At 42.1% G+C, this 19,853-nt stretch overlaps 1 protein-coding gene across 1 annotated transcript in view; it reads right to left on the bottom strand.

The window, feature by feature from the left end:
• TEDC1 (tubulin epsilon and delta complex 1) overlaps nt 1-19,853 on the bottom strand; it is a 75,810-nt gene that overhangs the window by 48,625 nt on the left and 7,332 nt on the right. Inside the window, exons 3-4 of the mRNA XM_029962231.1 lie at nt 14,728-14,930; nt 1,757-1,927 (exon numbers count right to left, since the gene is read on the bottom strand). Of these exons, the coding sequence (XP_029818091.1) occupies nt 1,757-1,927; nt 14,728-14,930 (374 nt within the window). The remainder of the gene's footprint in view (nt 1-1,756; nt 1,928-14,727; nt 14,931-19,853) is intronic.

Genomic DNA, 19,853 nt, shown 5'->3' with positions numbered 1-19,853 from the left:
GTTTAGTCCAGTGATGATTGTTGGAGAAGGCAGTAATGGCAGCTTTAGGAAACTGGATGAACAGACAAACAATCTCCTTCCTGCTTATTCTTCCAGATTCTGGAAATCATGGTCCAGGGACCTGGCACCATAACTAACCTGTCTCTTAGATTTGTAAGACTGTAGCTGTCCTAACTTTCGAAGACGTTTTTCCTTCAGAGATAAAAAATAAGTCCAAGTTTATTTCAAAGTACAGCCTCCCCCAGGAAGGTCATCATCTCCTCATCTCCCCTGTCAACAAGTTTAGCATGTTGCCAATCAGCACCATCTCTTCATTATTTCGGAGTTTGATCTGGACCGCTGAGAGTATCTCTGCTCGTACTTGAGGTCTTAGGTTTGCCCTGCTCTTAATTCTTCCTTGGGCTCATTAACTGCAAGCTGAGGCACTGGAGCTGCCTAATGACTTGTTACTGTCAAGTACTACATAAATCAGACAGCTGATGATGGGTTATGGAGGTATTTGCCTCACCTACTATAAAAATCAACATACCCTGCACAGAAGCAGCTTATCAGGGGGAGAAGATGCCAATCATTTCACTTGGGTTTCACCTCTCTCAATAACATCACAGTCTGTAATCACAATGAAAAGCCAAGGACTACACCTGCACTTACAGTGAATTGTTATCTTTTGCTCCCAGGTCAGGGAAGCACATCTGCAGTGGTCAATGCAAAGCAAAAGGTTATTTTAGATGCTGCACACAGAGTACCTGATCTTTCCCCTGGTGCTGTCAATCAGACATCTTCCCTAGCAATCAGTTCACAGAAAGAACAAAATGTAACCTCGTTAGTTTTCAGCACTGCTCCGTCAGACACAGGATTAAAACCAAGAAGGCACCTTCATTCAAAGGTGAAGACGATCCTGACAACTTTCTGATAAATGTTCTTGGAGAAGAAATTTCCCAAAACTGTTTTTAGTCTCAAAAAAAGAGGTTTTCTGTGAGGATTCTGGGTACAGTAATAACTGACTCCATTTAAGTTATCCGAAGAGGTAAGAATGGAAAAAGGTGGCCCAAGGAAAACAATGCTTAATAACTTATAAGACTGTCTTCAGAACCAGATTTTTACTTTGTCTCTGCAGTCACCACCACTGTCAACTCTGGGACTGAAGGCTGTTTCCATCCTAAACAGACATAATGCTCCCAGATGTGTGTCATTTCCAGACAGGCATCTAAACATTCATAACCAGAAACAGAACTGGAATCTTAGCAATGCAGAGATTATTACTGATCCCTGATTTAAAACCAGGCTGATTCTGGGTTCTGCTCAGATGTAGCCTAGTCTTTTGGAATGGGAAACTGCATTTTATTTTGCTATTACTTTCCATATTTGTGCTCAGTATTTTGAATCCACTTTTCCAGGGAAGTTAAGAGTTCTGAATCACTACTTCTTGTCTGTGGGACCAGAATGCTCTGTCTTGTTTCTACCAGGCATTTTCTAGAACAATCAGAACAGCCTATGGTTGCAGAAGTGACTAATGTGCAAACCTGCAAAGGACACTTTTATACAATTATAACTTTACAAACATAACTGTACATATTGCATTTTCTCATGGTTCTGCTGCACTGGGGAAAGGTGGAGGTATTTACATTTAGAGTAATTCACTCTTATCTACAGAAAAGGCAGAACTAGCAAACAAGAATAATTTGTACATTTAGCTCCAGCTGACAAGGCTTTTAAATAATAAACAACGTCATAGTGGGTTAGAAGAATCATTTACCTTGTGCAAAAGTTTGCACTGCTCTTGGTGCTGAGCATGCAGACTCTGCCATTGGAACCTCAGTCTCCCATTTAACCACTGAAGGTATCGAACATCCACTCTGTCTTCCAGCCCAGATTCAGGTGTTGTTTCAGGTGTACCCTTCTGGATGTTAGGCAGATCATCTTCACACTAAAAGGAGAAAAGAATACAAAAACGATTTAAATTAGTTTGAACACTTTCAAGTCATTTGGTAGTGAAAAACATACAAGCTATATAGGCTAAAGAGGGAAAAAAATCCCCAACAATGAAGTCAATTTCAGCAGCACAGAGAAATTGTCATCTTTTAGAATACAGGACTGGGAACAGCCTAAACAAGTAGAGAAGTGTGGAATAAATATCAGCTTCTCAGCTGTGACTTGGTGAGCCGTCTCCTCTCCCATCTTTCATTTTCCATACCCAGGAAGACACAGTGTTCCCGAGACAGCAAGCATGTTCTTTACCCAGATGGGAAAAATCACATTTGACTAGATTCTAATATGTCAGAGAACAGATTTAGCTCCTCCAGTGTCTTCCTGAGACCCTATTTTGTAAATCAATGACTTATATAAGGACAAAATCGTGGGCCTGTGCTTACCCAGCTATTTTCTTTTCTCCATCTAGCACTTCCCATCTGGCAGGATAGAGGAAAAGAAAAAACGATGCAGCTGGCAATGGCCTCAGAGGCACTCCCGGCTACAGTTTTATCGCCTGTCTTGCTTGCCTTGCCTTTCTCTAGAGTAATTTGGAAGGAAGAAGGGTGTCTCCATTTAACGAGACAGAAGTGTTTGCTAAGGAGGGCAAGTTATGAAGAAGACCAAGCTCCTCCCCCTAAGTAATTATAAGTCTGAAATTGAGAGAAGCTGTAACAATATCCACCCCAAATTTTTTCATACCAACGCACTATATCAAATTAAACCTTTCCAACCATATAAATACATACATTACCCCAACTATACACATATTACAAATATTTACATACAAATATAGGCACAGTGTTATGCACAGTTCACCCAAAGATAAGGTCCCCTTGGGGTATACATCATGTTTCTCCATCTTACTGCATTATCCACCAAGTGCAGCCTGGTCCTCAAGCAAAAACAATCCCACAAATGGGTTTGCCTTTGCTTGAGACAGGGTTAATTCAAACTGTTTTACCTAACATACCTCTCAGGTATATTACAGGAACTTCATCTACGGTGTGAAGGGACTCTGACTGGGCAGGGCCAGCTCAACTGACAGAGCCTCTAGTGTTGACTAACCATGTAGCCTTTGCTAGGTGCTGATCCCAGTGCTTGAACGTTCCTCCACCCAACGCCTTCAAGGTGGTTTTCAACAGCCCATTATACTGTTCAGCCTTCCCTGCAGCTGCTGCATGGTATGGGATGTGGTACACCCAGTCGATGCCATGCTCCTTCACCCAGGTGGTAACAAAGCTGTTCTTGAAATGGGTCCCATTATCTGACTCAATCCTCTCTGGGGTGCCATGTCACCACAGGACTTGCTTTTCAAGGCCCAGGATGGTATTTCGGGCAGTGGTGTGGGGCACCTGATGCGTCTCCACCCATCCAGTGGTGGCTTCCGCCACAGTGAGCACAGAATGCTTACCTTGGTGAGTTTGTGGCAGTGTGATGTAATCAACCTGCCAGGCCTCCCTGTATCTATACTTACTCCAACATCCACCATACCACAGGGGTTTCACTCTCTTAGCCTGTTTAATGGCAGCACGTGTCTCGCAATTATGGATAACCTGGGCAATAGTGTCCATGGTTAAATCCGCCCCTCGGTCTTGCACCCATCTATAGGTGGCATCTCTGCCCTGATGGCCTGAGGTGTCATGGGCCCATTGAGCTAGGAACAACTCTCTCTTGTGCTGCCAATCCAGATCCACCTGTGACACCTCTACTCATGCAGCTCACTCTGCCTGTTCATTGTTGCGATGCTCCTCATTGGCTCAGTTTTTGGGCACGTGGGCATCTACCTGGCGGACTCTCACAATCAGCTTCTCTGCCCAGGTGGCAATGTCTTGCCACATATTGGCAGCCCAGATGGGTTTCTCTCTGTGTTTCCAACTGGCCTTCTTCCATCTGTCCAACCACCCCCACAGATCATTGGCCACCATCCATGAGTCAGTGTAGAGGTAAAGTCTTGGCCACTTCTCTCATTCAGCGATGTCCAGGGCCAGTTGGACAGCTTTGAGCTCTGCAAATTGACTCGATCCACCTTCCCCTTCAGTAGCTTCTGCAATTTGTCATGTGGGACTCCATACAGCTGCTCTCCATTTTCGGTTCGTCCCTACAATGCGACAGGAACCATCAGTGAAAAGGGTGTGACGTGTTTCTCCCTCTGGCAGTTGACTGTATGATGGAGTTTCCTCAGCCTGTACCACCGGTTCTTCTTCATCTGCTAGACTGAAGTGTTCACCTTAAGGGCAATTTGTGATGATTTCGAGGATCCCAGGGCAATTCAGGTTTCCGATTCAGGCGCACTGTGTGATCAGAGCAATCAACTTGCTCCATGTAGCATCAGTGGCATGATGTGTAGAGGGCACCTTTCCCTTGAACATCCAGCTCAACACTGGAGGTCAAGGCACCAGGAGGAGTTGTGATTCTGTGCCAATCACCTCTGAGGCAGCTTGCACTCCTCCATAAGCTGCTAGGATCTCCTTCTCTGTTGGGGTGTAGTTGGCCTCAGATCCTCCGTAGCTTTGGCTCCAGAATCCAAGTGGGTGGCCTCGGGTCTCGCCAGGCACCTTTTGTCAGAGTCTTCAGGAAAGACCATTATCCTCAGCTGCAGAATAGAGTACGTTCTTCACATCTGGCCCAAGGGCTACAGCATGGGCAATCTCCTCCCTGATCTGTTCAAATGCTTGCTGCTGTTCAGGGCCCCAATGGAAATCATTCTTCTTACAAGTTACCAGATAGAGAGGGCTTACTATCTGACTGTACTCGGGGATGTGCATCCTCCAGACACATAATACTGGCACCCAGGAAGGCTTGAGTTTCCTTCTTGCTGGTCAGTGGGGCCATCGCTGTGATCTTGTCGATGACTTCTGTCAGGATCTGATGACGCCCATCTTGCCACTTCACCCCCAGGAACTGGATCTCTCAGGTAGGTCCCTTGACCTTACTTTTCTTTATGGTGAAACCGGCTCTCAGAAGAATCTGGATAATTTCCTTTCCTTTCTCAAAAACCTCCTCTGCTGTGTCCCCCCATATGATGATGTCGTCAATATACTGCAGATGTTCTGGAGCCTCACCCTTCTCTAGTGCAGCCTGGATCAGTCTGTGGCAGGGGGTGGGACTGTGTTTCCACCCCTGGGGCAATAGGTTCCAGGTGTACTGCAACCCCTCCAGGTGAAAGAGAACTGCAGCCTACACTATAACAAAGGGAGAAGCAAAGAGTTTCCACTTGTTCATCTTGTCCCGCTTTCCTTCTGCTGCAGATAAAAAAATCCAACAACAACCAACACCTTCATCTACTGGATGAAATTTCTGCTTGGCCAACAGCATAAAGCAACACATTTCTATCATATCTCTTTCCCAAGGAACACGGGGAATTCCACCTCCTCCAGCCTCTTGCACAAAGAGATCATTCACATGTACAAACAGATCCCTCCATTTTCAGCTGACTCCTGCAGATTGCAAATTAAAAGGGGAAGAAGACATGGGTAGTTTTACTTCTGATGCTTGTAACACCATTTAAAGTAAGGCTGTCAGTTTCAAACAGTCTACAGAAATCACACACAATAAACACAACCCATAATTCCAAATTTTTTTACTACAACATATCACAAGAAATAGAAATAACAGAGAACTGCAAAGACTTGATTATTCAGAACAGGTGTCTGATAGGTAAGGATCCGCCTCCCAGTTCTTGGACCCTCAAGACATTTCTTTAAAGTGGAAATTTAAAAAGCCTACTTGAAATATGACTGTTTTCAAGAAAACACTTAAGCACATATTTGGACCCACAGACCTTGATGGTATTTAAACATATGTGCTTCCCTGCTTCACAGATTTCCACGTTCAATAACATCTTTAAAGGATCCAGTTGGCAGGCAAAGCTGGAATGTAATTTAGGATCCAAACTGGAAGTAACAATGGAAACTGTAAAATTAAGAGAGTTTAATCTTGCTTTAAATGCACATTTCAACAGAAGTGTGTCTTTCAACAGAAGTGTGTCTATAAACATGATCAAATAACCCCCTAACCCTTCTTTTAACCTAAAATATCACCAGTTGACAGAGTCTCTAATACAATGAGTGTTCCTATTATTTATAAGTACAAAAATGCTGTTCTGGTCACATAACAAAATGTATCAATGTTACAGGTTTTTTCCCTTTGCTCTGTAGCTCAGATAAACACAGGCTATAAATCACAGAGGTGCAGGGTTGGTAAAGGGCTTTTCCTTTTAAAGGCACAGATTCATCTTTAACAGCAACAAAAAAAAGACAGTATCCCCTTTGTGCCAACTGCAATGCTCTTCTTTTTCCTCTGCTCCTTCAGCTCCTGAACCAAGGCACTGTGTCCTTGGGCACTGCAGTCCTAGCCAAGTACCTCCGTGGTTCAGACTGTCTTGCCCCAACCAGGAGACTATGAAACCATAGAGCTTTGATTAACAAGTTGCCCATAAACATCATAAGCCAAGCAACTGGATATTAGCCTCTACAACAGAGAAAACACATGTGTAAAGAACATTAAAAAAACCTCACATAAGCAGCCAGAAAGCCACAAGGCCAAAGACAGACTTGGGAATCCCAGATTAAAATCTGCATTTTCCATAATTTACAGTTCTGCTCCAACTTCCCTGTTAAGAGGTTTCAGAACAGCCCAAATACTGCTCTCCTGCGGATTGATCTCAGAAAGGAATGGCATTAGACTGAATTGCTTTGGCAGTACAGTGACAAACACCATGCAGAGCTAATTTTATTGTAGCAACCTGCCTTATTAATATTAAAATTAGGAAGCCAGCCAATGCATTTTTAACAGGATCTCTCCATTATTTATTCCACAAACTGCACAAAAAACATAATTTTGCTATGAAATACTTAGCCTGGCATAAAGTAAACAAGGTAAAAAAAAAAAAAAAGTCTTACATATTATACTGTGACCTCAATTTCTAGTCCCATCTTTACAAACTAAGTCTATTTATTGCTCTTCCAGTGGGAGAAAAATCACTAAAATACCAGACTAATCTAGAGCCTCTGCTTCAAATACCACTGTGAATTTATCTAATCTATGCAGCAATACAGGTACACACCTACCTTCACTTCTGAGATACAAAAGTACATCTTTTTTAGTCCAGTATATAAAGAGAGCAGCCAAGGCAACTACCCAGACACCTTGATGGCTTTCCCACACTTGGAACACTCCACACCAGTTCTGGAAGAGATCATTTTATAGCCACTTACCAGAGAATTGTTTTGCTTGCAAATTGTTTGCTGCAATTAATGTTTCTCTTTGATTTCATTTCAGAGAAGGCATCCAGCTACAGAATGGTGCACAGGCTTGCAATACAAAATCCATACCAACACATATCCATATTCTCATCACCATGTCAAGTCTATTCCCATCAGACTGGTGATATCCAAACTAGTCTTATCAATCTGGACAATCTGGACCTGCCAAAGCACCTGTGATTAGTGTAACTTAAGCAGAAGTCAGAATGAACCCCCTCAATTCCACTGTAACTCACCCCAAATGAGCTTTCTATCCTAAAAGCTCAAAGTACTGCTGTTAAATTTCAATATCCATTTATTGGTAAGGCTCAGAAAAGCAAGCACAAGCCTGATAGAAGTGACAAGCATATATTTACATAAACTCCTTCAAGCCAATTCCTGAACTGTCACCCTGCCCACACTTCACCAGAACCAGCTCTTGTGTGGTAAAAGATCAGGCAAATAAACAGTGAAGACGATAACAAATACACGCTCCAGGACACCATCCATCACCATCCCAATTAAGGTAGCTCACAAACTACAGAACCTATCCCAAGCTCATAGACACATCTCTGGCTTTGTCAGAGCTAAACATGGTTTATGTCCTAAAATCATATATTTAAAATTTTTTTGCAAGGTAGACTAGAAATCAGTCTCCAACGCCACATGAGTTTTCCCCTAAGCATTCCTCTCCAGGCTATTTCAAGTCGAATTGTTATGAAAAAAGGTGCCAGATAATACTCAAAACGTGTCAGACTTGTGCTTATACAATGCAGCAAGTGCAAAAAAAGGCCAACACTGCCAAAGTCCTCATAGCAGAATTGTTCTGAGCAGACAAGTCAGATTCACAAAACACACTGAACTGAAAAAAGCCATCAGATATAAAAGTATTTAGAGGAAAAGAATAAGGGGTGGGAGAAAGGAGGGTGTGAAAATAGACATGGTGATATATCAATTTTCATCTACATTCCACACATCTGAGCAAACAATTTGCATGCAACGTGCTTAGAGTGAAATTAAAGATTACAGAGTTCCAACTTTTACAGCAGAAATGAAGCTTTTCTTTTCAGTTTGAAATACAAAACAATGCCATGTTACCAGAAGTCAGAGAACAGGTCTACCAAGAGTGGATGGAGATAAATTAAACAAGCACTTCATCACATAGCTTCTAAAAGAACAATGCAATCATCAGTGTGTTTGCAGACATGTGAGAAGAGAGCATTTTTTGCACTGCTTACTCCATTTGAGGATTTCAGTGATCTGGTATGGAGTTGCTCTGTTCATACACTTTGAATTAAACAAAACTCCAAATACTGTTTTAATGTAAAATTCCTTGCAGAGTCAGGGGCGATCTTATAATACGTCACAAGCAACGCTGTAGAGGTAACCTCTGTCGTGCAACTTCACCACCCTTTTACACCTTCTGTACTACTCCTACTGATACGGGAATCTTTAATACGTATAAATTTTTACCTTAATAAATTTACTATGCCCTGTACATGCAATGGAAAAGAAAAGGCCTGTGCTGCCTGCACTGCTGTAAAACAAGGCTATGGCAGGGCTGGAGATGCTCTTTTCTAACTACAAGCTGCCCTCTGTCGGTATAGGACAGGCCCCAGCCGCCTCCAGCTCATACCTGGAGAGCAGAGTTGTGGCTTTTCCCTGGGCATCTTCTAAATCCCTCCAAGGATCAGCTCTCTGCTTCCACATTTGAACAGCCAGCAAACAACCTGCTGCTTACTTTACCCATGGAGAAACAAGCCTACAGAAACACGGATAAGACATTCAACCCACGGAGATCTGCACTAGGTCCTGTGCTAACTTCCTGACACTAATCCTTGAGCAGAGCAAAACAGAGCAACTGCCAGCTGAAACCTCCAATGCACATTCCCAGCCCATCCCTCTCCTGCAGAGGAGCTACTCTGGGTCTAGACAGAAAATATTCACTCAGTTACCACTCAACTACACTAAGCACACAGCCTGGCATCACAAAGGTGGAAAGGAGCATATTTAGATCCTCACTGCAGGGCTCGGGAAAGGCAAAGCAACCACATAAATCAAGCCAATAAAGCCCTCCTGCAGCTCTTACTGAGCGCTCGCTCCAAACCACTCATAATTCAGACAATGGTTTTGATGTGACATAACATATGTTAAGTTCTGTAATTACACATCTTTAAACGGAGCATAATTTTTTTTTTTTTAAATTAAACACCATAGCCAGAAATAACAGTATCAGACATGCTTTCTTAATTAATACAGTCATATATCTATCTGCAGGAGGGGAAAATGTGAAAAGGAGCAATCTGAACAGATGAATGCAAAAGGGAAAAGCACTATTCTCATTAATAGCACCATAAACAACACTAATTGGATTTTCTCCTAGACAAGGTAGGATCCAGATTAAATTTATGCATGGAAAGATAGATGGTGTAAAAATCCACTCCCACGTGATGCACGTACCAATTAAATCTCCAGATACTTGCACAGAAGGGTAAGTTTTCCACAAACATAAGTGCTCTAGAAGTTATGCTTACAGCATACTCAGCAATTAACCAAAAAAGTGAAATCCTGTGTTTCTGCAAGGCCTTTTAGCTTTCGAATTTCCCTGTCTTTTGTAAAAATTACTACTTACAACAGCACTCCCAAGAGCTTACTCTTGGCAAAGAGTGAAAAAGAGAAGGTGCTGAGGGAAGACAGAAAATGTGAACACAGTTTTTACCAATGCCTGCCTTGTTCAAACAAGACTGTCTGGCAGTAGCCACAGGCCTCAGGCATTAGAGCAAGTCAGCCCTTTATCCCGTCCCTCCTCACTCATTTGGGAGGTTATTTAAGAGCTCTGCAACACAGCAAAAGCACTATGCCTTCAAAAGAGCGTGGCAGCACTGCCTAATCTTTGGAGCTGCAAGGTTTTAAAAGAACATGAAAATCCCAGTGCTCACTGCGTTAAGTATTCAGTGCTCACTGCGTTAAGTATTCAGACAAAACATGGAAACTAAATATACTAAGACAAACACATGACAGGGTAGATCTTAACTCAGAGAGCACTAAAGGGCTCAAGAAATGCAACACAGATAATGGCTTGTACTGCATTTCCTCTGCCTGCAGCTGCAGCCCTGCTTGCCCATGTGCATTTGCTCCACTGTGGGAAGCTGCAGGGCAGGGGTAGCCCATGGAGGGAGGCAGATGCAGCACTCTGCATCAGCAGCACACCTGGAGCCAGAGGCCAACAGGAGAAACAGTACCTGTCCTCCAGGAGAGGAGAGGCAGAGTTCTGCCATGGGTAGGAGCCCTGCCATGCCCCTCTTTGCACAGTCCTTCTGTTCTCCTGAGGAAAATGTGCTTTATTTCAAAGGATCCTCCAATGTGAGTTAAACCCAGATCACTTACAGTGTGACAGCAAACACAGAGGATGTTTGCATTTAAATTAAAAGGCTCCAAGGATATAATCAGAAGGTACCAAAGGTACTGGCTGCTCCCCGTCACTGGAGGGCAGGAGAGGCACTGAAACGTGTTATAATCCCTCTGTTTCCCCAACAGCCAAGGAAGGAGTTCCCTACACTAGATTTCGGCAGAGTACCAATTTGGCCACACTAAATTCTATTAGCACACCAGTCCTCATCTTCTTCTCCCACAGCTCAAGTGACTCCAGTGCCTGTCAGCAAACCCCATCCAGAACATATCAGCTGTAATGTCAAGTTCAAGACATTTTGCATTTATTTGAAATTCAGACTTTCTCAAAGAGGCAGCAGAGTCAATAAATTATAAGCTTTTCTGATCATTTCAGACTCATCTGCTAGAGCATTTTACTTTGACATTCTGTCTGGGGAAAAAAAATCCACCTCTTAATTGTGTATTCACTGTGTCAAGCAAAATGTTGGTAACTACACCTTTTCCAGCACAGCACAGGAAATTGTTTTTCATTGGGAAGAAGGTTCCATGACTAGTTCAAAGCATGAAATTAAAGGAAAAAAAAAATTATAAGAAGGAATAGCATGTTCATATGCACACACAGAATGACGGGGAGACAATTTCAGCTATCATTTGTAACTTGTGCTTTAACACACACACAAAAAAAGTGTATTTCAAGAGTCCAAACTGAAATGTGCTCCAGTTCTTGTATGGCAAAAATATATTCCTAATTTAATCACCTCTTCCACAAAACATTTTTAAGCCTACAGGCAATGTCAGTAACTAAAGACAAAAATTAGCACTTCAGAGTTTGTTACCTATACAGTAAGTGACTTTACAAAGTAAAAAAGGCAGACAATCAAAGCTTAAGCATTTTCCTCCCTTAGTTTCAGGCAGAAGCCTCTACAGTAGGGGTAGCAGTGCAAATCAGGAGTGCTAGAACAGACCTGTCAGCCACACTGAAGTGAGGAAAATTCTGCAGGAGAAACTTTACAGATCCTACACCCTTTGTTCAGGTTTATAGACGGCTTTTTAAAAAAGTGTTCCTTGGAAGCTACTGAATCCAGCAACAATAATAGCAAAAAAAGGGCAAAAGCATAAATGGTGAGAGTTATTAGGAAGACAGAAGGACAAAGAGAACCAAAGCACAGGGAATAAGGGAGGGAAATCAAAAAATGAAAGCTGACAGACTAAAATAGCCCATAAAGATCTGGAAAGTAATTATGCTTCTGAGTCAGAATCAATAAGGTTAATATAATTCCCTCCTCCATTCTCACTGGAATAGGTGAAGAGGTGGAAAAAAACCATAAAATTTATTTTTTTCTGAAACTAGTGCTAACAGTTTCCTGGTTTCCTGCTGGGGGGAACATCAAGCTTGACTGCTATGTTAACACTTTCCTCTAATAACTTGGTTTATGGAACAGCAGTGACTGTCAAGATTTCTGTAAACAATACCAGTACAGGCAGTATTCCTCCCTGGAAACAGAAGGAATACATGCTCACAGAGTACTGCTATTACCTGCACAAACCATCACAGATTTGGAGAAAGCTGGGATGGTATTACTAAAATTTAAAAAGCCGGGTAAAAAAAAATTTAGTCAAATACCAAACGTGCTAAAAAGGTAAGTTTATATCAATTATCTGCTTCTCAAAGAGAGAGAATGAGAACTCCCCAGGTGTGCCTTACAAGTTCAGTGAAGGAGAGTGTTTCCTATCCAGGTTTTCATGTGTCTTGTATACTAGGATTTTATATGTGTAAACAGGAATCAATGAATGGCACTCGACAATAATCTGCCTGTACATGATCACCAAAGCAAAAAAAGACATTAAAACTGACATCAGAACAGTGCATATCTGAGATGGAAATTCACAAGGGGAGTAAAAAGCCTTTGAAAACCACTTCTGTCACTTAATTGCCCAGTGCTTTAAAGAAATAACAAGTGAGAATTCCCAAGTAGACACTTCAGTAAATCGATGTGAGCCTCCAATTCAGATTGTACTTAAGTCTTTACAGATCTAATAGAGTTAGTGATTACTTCTTTTAGAGTGTTGGCCAATGCAAGGTTTGAACTTTCACTTACTGTCTCTGGAGTCACCAACCTGCTGACAGATCAGCACAGTAAATGCAGAGAACAGACCTGCGCTACAGCAGCCAGGAACTAGTGTTTGAGATGCACCGATTCCTTCCTCCCTCTCTCATTCTTCCTGCACAGCAGCATGGGTTCCAGTTTGTTCTTTTAACTGTCTCCCCCACTGTTTATAAACTTCACATTCTGGAAGGGAGCCACGGGGTGGAAGGCTAGAGAAGGCTTCTTCAGTCCTGCTCATCAGGGCATCCTGCTGCAGGCACCAGTATCCCGGCTCAGGACAAACTGCAGCACTGCCCTTCCAAAAAATACAAGCTGGAGGCCACGAGCCAAGGTGCCCTTAAGGACTTTCTTATCTAACTTCAAAAGTAGCCAACCCACATAATCATCCTAGGCTACTAACCATACCTATCCTTACCAACAACTACCTCAAGATGATATTTATTACATTAGCCACACAAAGCACCACCTCTTACCACCTTTCATCACACTTTCACCAACGTTGAGTTTATAATTTCAAGAATCACCTGGCTTTTGATTCTGAAGATGTAAGTGCACGTAAAAGTAAGCTTTTGGAAGCCTTCCCCAGCTCAGGATCTAAAGATTATGAGTTCCATGCAGCGGCTGAGCTCCATGTCCATCATGTGTCATGAACACCCCTGTCCCTCTATGAATAACTGGCCTGAAATCCTTTAGAGCTGATGGAAGTGTTCAACTTGCAGGGAAAGAAAACAGTGTTGCTAAGGAACTGCAAAGGAAAAAAAAAAAGGCCAGAAAGTGGTAATCCGAAATGAAATGAATTAATTTCAATGGCCCTTGATATGTTGGGTATTTGGCATATTATCAGCAATTTAGCAGGCTGCAGGCTTTGTTTCAAATTTAGGCTGAAAGAATACTCAGAACATGACTGCATCCTTAATTTAGGGATTAGCTGCATTCTCTCTTCTCGTACAACAGACCCTGTTCACTTTTGGGGATTTCAGACAAAATTTTAAAAGCAAGCCACGTGAATATCAGTTTGAACCACAGCTATGCCCACAGTCACTGAGACTCCATTTTTTCAGATGAGGATAAGGGGTAAGGATTTACCTCAAATTTATTCTCACTAGCAGACCAACCGATGTACTTTGCCAGCAAGTACTGGCTTTCATGCTTTGCTCATTTTGGCAGAGATCTTAGCAATGCACAGAACCAAATACTATTTCCTGGATTTTTGTTTTGCAACATTTTCATTTCAGGAAAATATTTTCCAGTTTTCATAATCATTAAAGAGACCCCATGCAGTGGAAGATTTTTCAGGCCATTGCTCAGCTGAGAATTTCACTTCAGTTGTTTTAAAGAGCATTTCCTTTTCTTTCTCTCTTTTTTTAATCAAGTATATATATATTGCAGCTAAAGCAGACACACAGCTATCCTTAGCTTACTTCAGAGCAGACTTTCTATGTACTAACATCTTTTTATTGATGAAAACAACAACACACCCTGCTGTGTTCTCACAGAGGTTACAAGGTCATAAGGTACCTCGAGAACAGCAGCTGCCATTTGAGACTGATGGTTTTTTTTAAAGTATTATTTGCCTTACCCTTACTTGCTCTACCCAATGGCAACACACCCAGCATTCACTGCTAACCTGTTTGCCTGCACTGCAGAACCACTCAAGACACAGGCTGGAAGCTCAGAACTCAGAAGCAGAGACTGAAGACATTCACTTACTTGCACTCCTCCACTGTGGTCTCACCTATACTGGAAATAGAAATCAGGGAATTCAGGCAGGGATGGGAGTTTGAGAATGAGAAGGAACCCAGATGACCTGCAGAACACAGAAAGCTTAGAGAAGGGAAAGAAAACAGTTTTCAGATGCTGGCCCCTGTAAGTTTTTTTTTTTAAAGCTGGTTTAAGACATTTGTTTGCCAAGGTAGCAAGATACCACCCATTACACACCAGTGATAACACAGCTGCCGTCACAGAACGTTACTTATGGACAGGATAAGGTGAAAGGACACAAATGTGCTGCTCACCGTGCACACAGAGGTTTCATCCCCGGTCCTCACTCTGTTCCGAGCCAAAAGCTGCTCCAAGAGGCCAAGTCTGTGCAGCATCCAGGAAAACGCCAGCAGGAGCTCCCGACTGCCCGCTGAGCCGTCGGCAGGGAGCTGATAGAGCTCCGGCCTGTCATAGCCGTGGTACCACAACGCTGACTTTACAAACCCGATTTGGTTATCTGAAAAGAAGAAAACAACTGAGAATAACACACTGCACTACTCACTGCATTTATCCGTTCAGTTCCAGAAACTGCTGCCTCCTCTGAGAGTAAGATTTTTAATCAAGCCTCAGATTACCGGAAGTCTGTGGAGACTACAGTCTTTATCAGCAACTGGTAAAGGGTAAAAGCCCTCTTTAAGCTGCCCCATTCTGATCTACAGGAACTACTGCCAAGGGAATAGAAGAAATTCAAAGTTGAGATCAAGGCCAGCGATGGCCTCTTGGAGATTAACAAAGGGAAAAAAGGTAACTAGCCATCCCCACTACAACAGGACTCCAGTTCACCTATTCATTTTTTATGAGCTACCAAGCATGCTATGAATTAGTAAACACTCTGAATCACTTTGCTCCTGAATGAAACTGGAATTTAGAGATAGGGGTTTCACAGCCTGCTGCAAATCTCTGAGCTCCAGTGAGCAGGCAGATACACAGCAGCACACCACATGTGCTATTAAATCCTTAGGAATGCTCTGATCCATATTCCTTCACACCAGCAAATGTTACCTGACAGCTAAAAGACAGGCACTACAGAACTGTAAAATACTGAGCAAAAACAGAGAGAAAGTTACTATTAAAAAAGGTTCTGCCCAGTAAACCCCAGTTCTGTGCTAATGCAAGGTTAGAATAAAGAACATAATTAGGGGGCACAATGACAAACAACACATACTGGCTAGGAATTAAGAGCTGTAAAAGGAAATCCTGCTCAAAACGTTTCAGGAGTTCTCCAAAGGCAAAAAGAAGTGATTAAGGAAGATTCAACCAATGCAAGACATTTAGACTTCCTAGTGGAATTCAACTAGCACAAAGAGACTAAGGCAACTGTGGTGGAGGGAGAGGAAAGGCCCTTAAATCAATGACAAGTGCCCAGCGGACAAGAACCAGAGGGCAGGAACAAATAGTGGTTTCACATACTCTGTGCTAAACAGCTGCTGTTCAAACAACTCAAAATGACACTCAGACAATGTGACAGTGACAGAAAGCTTGGTGCTGATGTGACATTAGTAGTCAAGAATGCAGGCAGATTGTGAAGAGCTTCAGAGCCTAATGAGGCCAAGCTTTAAAATGATAGATAAAATTATTTTTAGAAAAAATGAAAAATGATGTGCACAAGGAAAGAAACGTTCCTAATTTTACTGACATAGGAATGGGCTTGGAGCTGATCACTGGACTCAGGAACACAATCTTAGGTGATAAGATTTTTAATAACAATATCACAGTTGTTTCTTATATGCATCCAAAAGTAAACTCAACATGAGAAACACACTAAGGACACTAAACAGAACACAAGGAACAACACATCATCATTGCCTATACTCACTGTGACCCTTATTTCTTCGGTCCCATAAAGGCTATAGAAGATTTAGAAAGAAACAAAGAGAAAGGACAGGTACAATCACAAGTACAGCTGCATTGTAAGAACTGATGAAGTAGACCAAGATGATGATTGAGACCGGATATGACAAAACTCTTCAAAACGATGGGGGTGCTGTGGAATGGATGAAGAGGGGATAGTTTGCTTGCATAATATGCAATACAAGAACTGCAAGCCACCAAAGCTAGCAAGCATGTGAGTCAAAGCAAGTTAAAGAGAAGCTCTTCACACATACATCAAAGCTCTGAAATTTCTGGCCATGGAACATTGTGGACTCTTAAGAGTCACATAGGCTCAAGGAGGAACTGGATTTACAGAACAGGAGTTCATGGAAGCTTATGTAACACAAATATAACCTCTCTGAATTGGGAAGTCTAAGATGTAAGAGATTAGAGACTGAAAAAATACCCCCACCCTGAAAGTATCCTTCTATATTTGCTCTCTCCTTTCCCCAGGGCATTCACTTTTGACAGCTGTCACAGCTGGGTGGAGCTAGAGGAATCTACAGTTTGATGCAGTTTAGGCATTCTTACAAAGCAAGGAAGAAAGCTGCTCCCCTTTTCCAGTGTAATGCTTCACTATCTCCACAGCCTTTCATATAAAACACACACACACAAAAATAACAGGAAGTACAAACCTTGCACAATCAAGGATTGTCACTGCTGTCCTTAATTAACACACCAATTCATCACATTACGTACTCATTTGCCTTGTCCTTGACACTTGTCTTAAAAGTGTCCCTTAGCACTGACACATATTGTTTGCATCTGGCATCACCTGCTGAAGCTCAAAAACCACATAACGACCAACTTCAAAACACAAAACAAGAAAAAAAACCATGTTGCGCTCAAAAGGAATTTCATTAATTACAAGAGACTCCCACAGTGAAGAGAGGTTGATTTAACTGGATTTGCAAAATGCTAAAGGAGTCTTACCCACCAGGAGTAATACACAGCCAACACACAGGGAGGACCTACAAACAGACCTACGCCAGTAACCCTACAGGAGCAGCACATTGTTACAGCTCTGCTGAGACTGGGAGGAGCTGGAGACATAATAAGCCAACAAGCCCTTTGTGCCTCGAAAACCCAGAGGAAGGTATATTGACTGTTTGACCAACTTTAGGATTTAAGGAAACAAAAGTGCAGATCCCTAAGGAGATGCCTCCTTCCAGAGTGCTCCTCAGTCCAAATACACAGCTGAAAATGTTACCAGATTACTGCACATATTCAGCAGCAGGACCAGAAATATGTGATTGACCACGTGAAAGCTACAAACGAACTCCTGACAAAGACATTAACCATGACTGAAGCAAAAAAAACAAGATCAGGAGCATGATTAAGCACAGAGCTACTAATTTTTTGCAGGACTAATGTTTTGCATAGCAGAGCTCTGCAGAGACAGGTGGCAGTTTTAAACCTAGCTTGTTTCTGCATTACAGACACAAAAAGGAAACCTAAACACCTAAATCACTGCTCTTTCTGCAGAGCCTGTGAATGAAAAAAGCAGCTTCTCTTCACAATGTTAGGGTGGCAGAAATGTCTATGCTTGCTAAGCATCTTGCTGTAGATAAGCACTCCAATCCCTCATGCACAAGAGGAGGACTCTGATATTAGAGATTTTACTTTGATCACTCTTGAACATTCTCACATGAGCAGGGTCTTCAGGTTGCCCTTTCCTTTTCTTTGTGCATCTGTCAAGAAAGGAACTGCCATAACAGGTAAAAGTAGAAATATTCCAAAAGGAAGGAAGATCAATACATGCTTTCCTCCCTTTTCAAAGCAAACAAGCATCACATGCTGCCATCTGCAGTTCAAGGAGCTCCTCAAAAAAATCCCATATCAAAGTGGAGGAAAGGACAGCAAGCCAGGTGGTTCTTTCCTTTATCATTATCTCCCTGCTCTGATATACAACTCAGAACAGATCCACCAAGGCAATTCACCACCTGAATTTCTGTGTTGTTCTGGTCCTTTACCTACCCACGTTTCATCTCTCTCCCTGCAACACGTTGCCCTCACAGGAGAGGGTACAGATCAGTGTGAGCATCAGGCAGGAGTTGCAGGTGAGTGGTCAAAGCATTGATGTGAAACTGGGGCTCAAAGAGCCTTTCCATGATCTTAGAGAGGTCACTTAGTTTTTCTCATCTCTACAGTGCTCTACCGAAAAAGCAACAGTGCTCAGATATATGGCAGTAAAGGTTATACAAGCACCCAGAGGACCAAGATGGATTCCTCCACAACACAAAGCCGAGAGGAAAAACCATCACTCAGACAGCAGATAACACGAATCACTCAAACACCTCCTCTTTGACAACATCTGATGGCATTTCATTAGCATTAGGCAATTTATAGAGAAAGACCCAACATGGGCCTTCCAACTAATCCGCTTCTTCACACATATTCTTTATAAAAGTATGTTCAGCAAGTAAAATCAAGCTGGGGATTGTCCTCAGGATTCAACTCTCTTAAAACTATACTCAAGCTGTGCTCTTCCGCTTTAAGAATCCTGACAAATACTTTCAGAGAATTACAAGATGATATTCAAATAAGAGACATGCCTGGCAGGCTAAAATGGAAAAGAACTATAAACCAAGTATAAGAACAGACACAGATACATTACCTCATTCACTCAGCCAAGAAACACCTACATAGGTAGTGGTATTACGGGGAAATATTGCTTCAGAGCAACATTTTCTGCTTCGTTTGTCAAACAAACAAAAATATACTGCAGCTCCAGACCTCTTTCCCATACTATAAAAACTGACTAGCCATTCCATAAAAGAAATGTTTCCTCCAAGTATCTACATGCATATTGCACTGGTACCTACTGATGTGGCTGTCAGGTTGTTAACCAAGTTCATTGACTGTCAGCCTGAAGCATGACAAGCAGCATGAAACCATTAATCATGACTTCATCAGTAAGGTTATGCCCAGAGTATTTTCACAGCTTACTCTAACTCATACTGCACCGACAAGAGACCAACTATTACAACATATTTAAGGGGCTGGAGTGTACTAATGGCTTCCCACCAAAGTTTACAGTAAGTGCTTTTCACTGTGTGAAGAAAAAATTCTTCCAAAAGGAGAAACCAAGAGCCATGTGCAGAATTTCATAACCACCGACTGGCAGGCTTCAGTGGGGTTGCTGGTTTCTTTTTTGCAAGAACATAATAGTTCCTATATTTTAATACATCAGACTGTGTGGGTTTTTTTAGATACGATTTTAGAACTATTTTATTTTCTGTTAGCTAGGCAATAAAATACATCAACCCATTAAAAACATAATGCAGAAAGATTTTGCTAAATATCACATCACAGCCATAACAAGAGAATGATTAGGAGCTGTTCTGTTCAAAGCAAATTTCAATCTCTTCTAAAATTCACCCATATGACAAGATCAGATCAAAAACTGACTACTAAAAACTACTAATTCAAAACAGAAATACACACCTTGAAAGTGAGAAAAACCACTGTGACCCCACACAACACTTGCTAACTACGGACCAAAGTT

This window comes from Manacus vitellinus, unplaced genomic scaffold, assembly GCF_001715985.3.
Source record: "Manacus vitellinus isolate BGI_N305 unplaced genomic scaffold, ASM171598v3 scaffold_44_pilon, whole genome shotgun sequence".
NCBI classification, from domain to species: Eukaryota; Metazoa; Chordata; class Aves; order Passeriformes; family Pipridae; genus Manacus; species Manacus vitellinus.
Note: the sequence above shows the minus strand (reverse complement) of the source record. Positions and strands in the feature narration are given on the sequence as shown.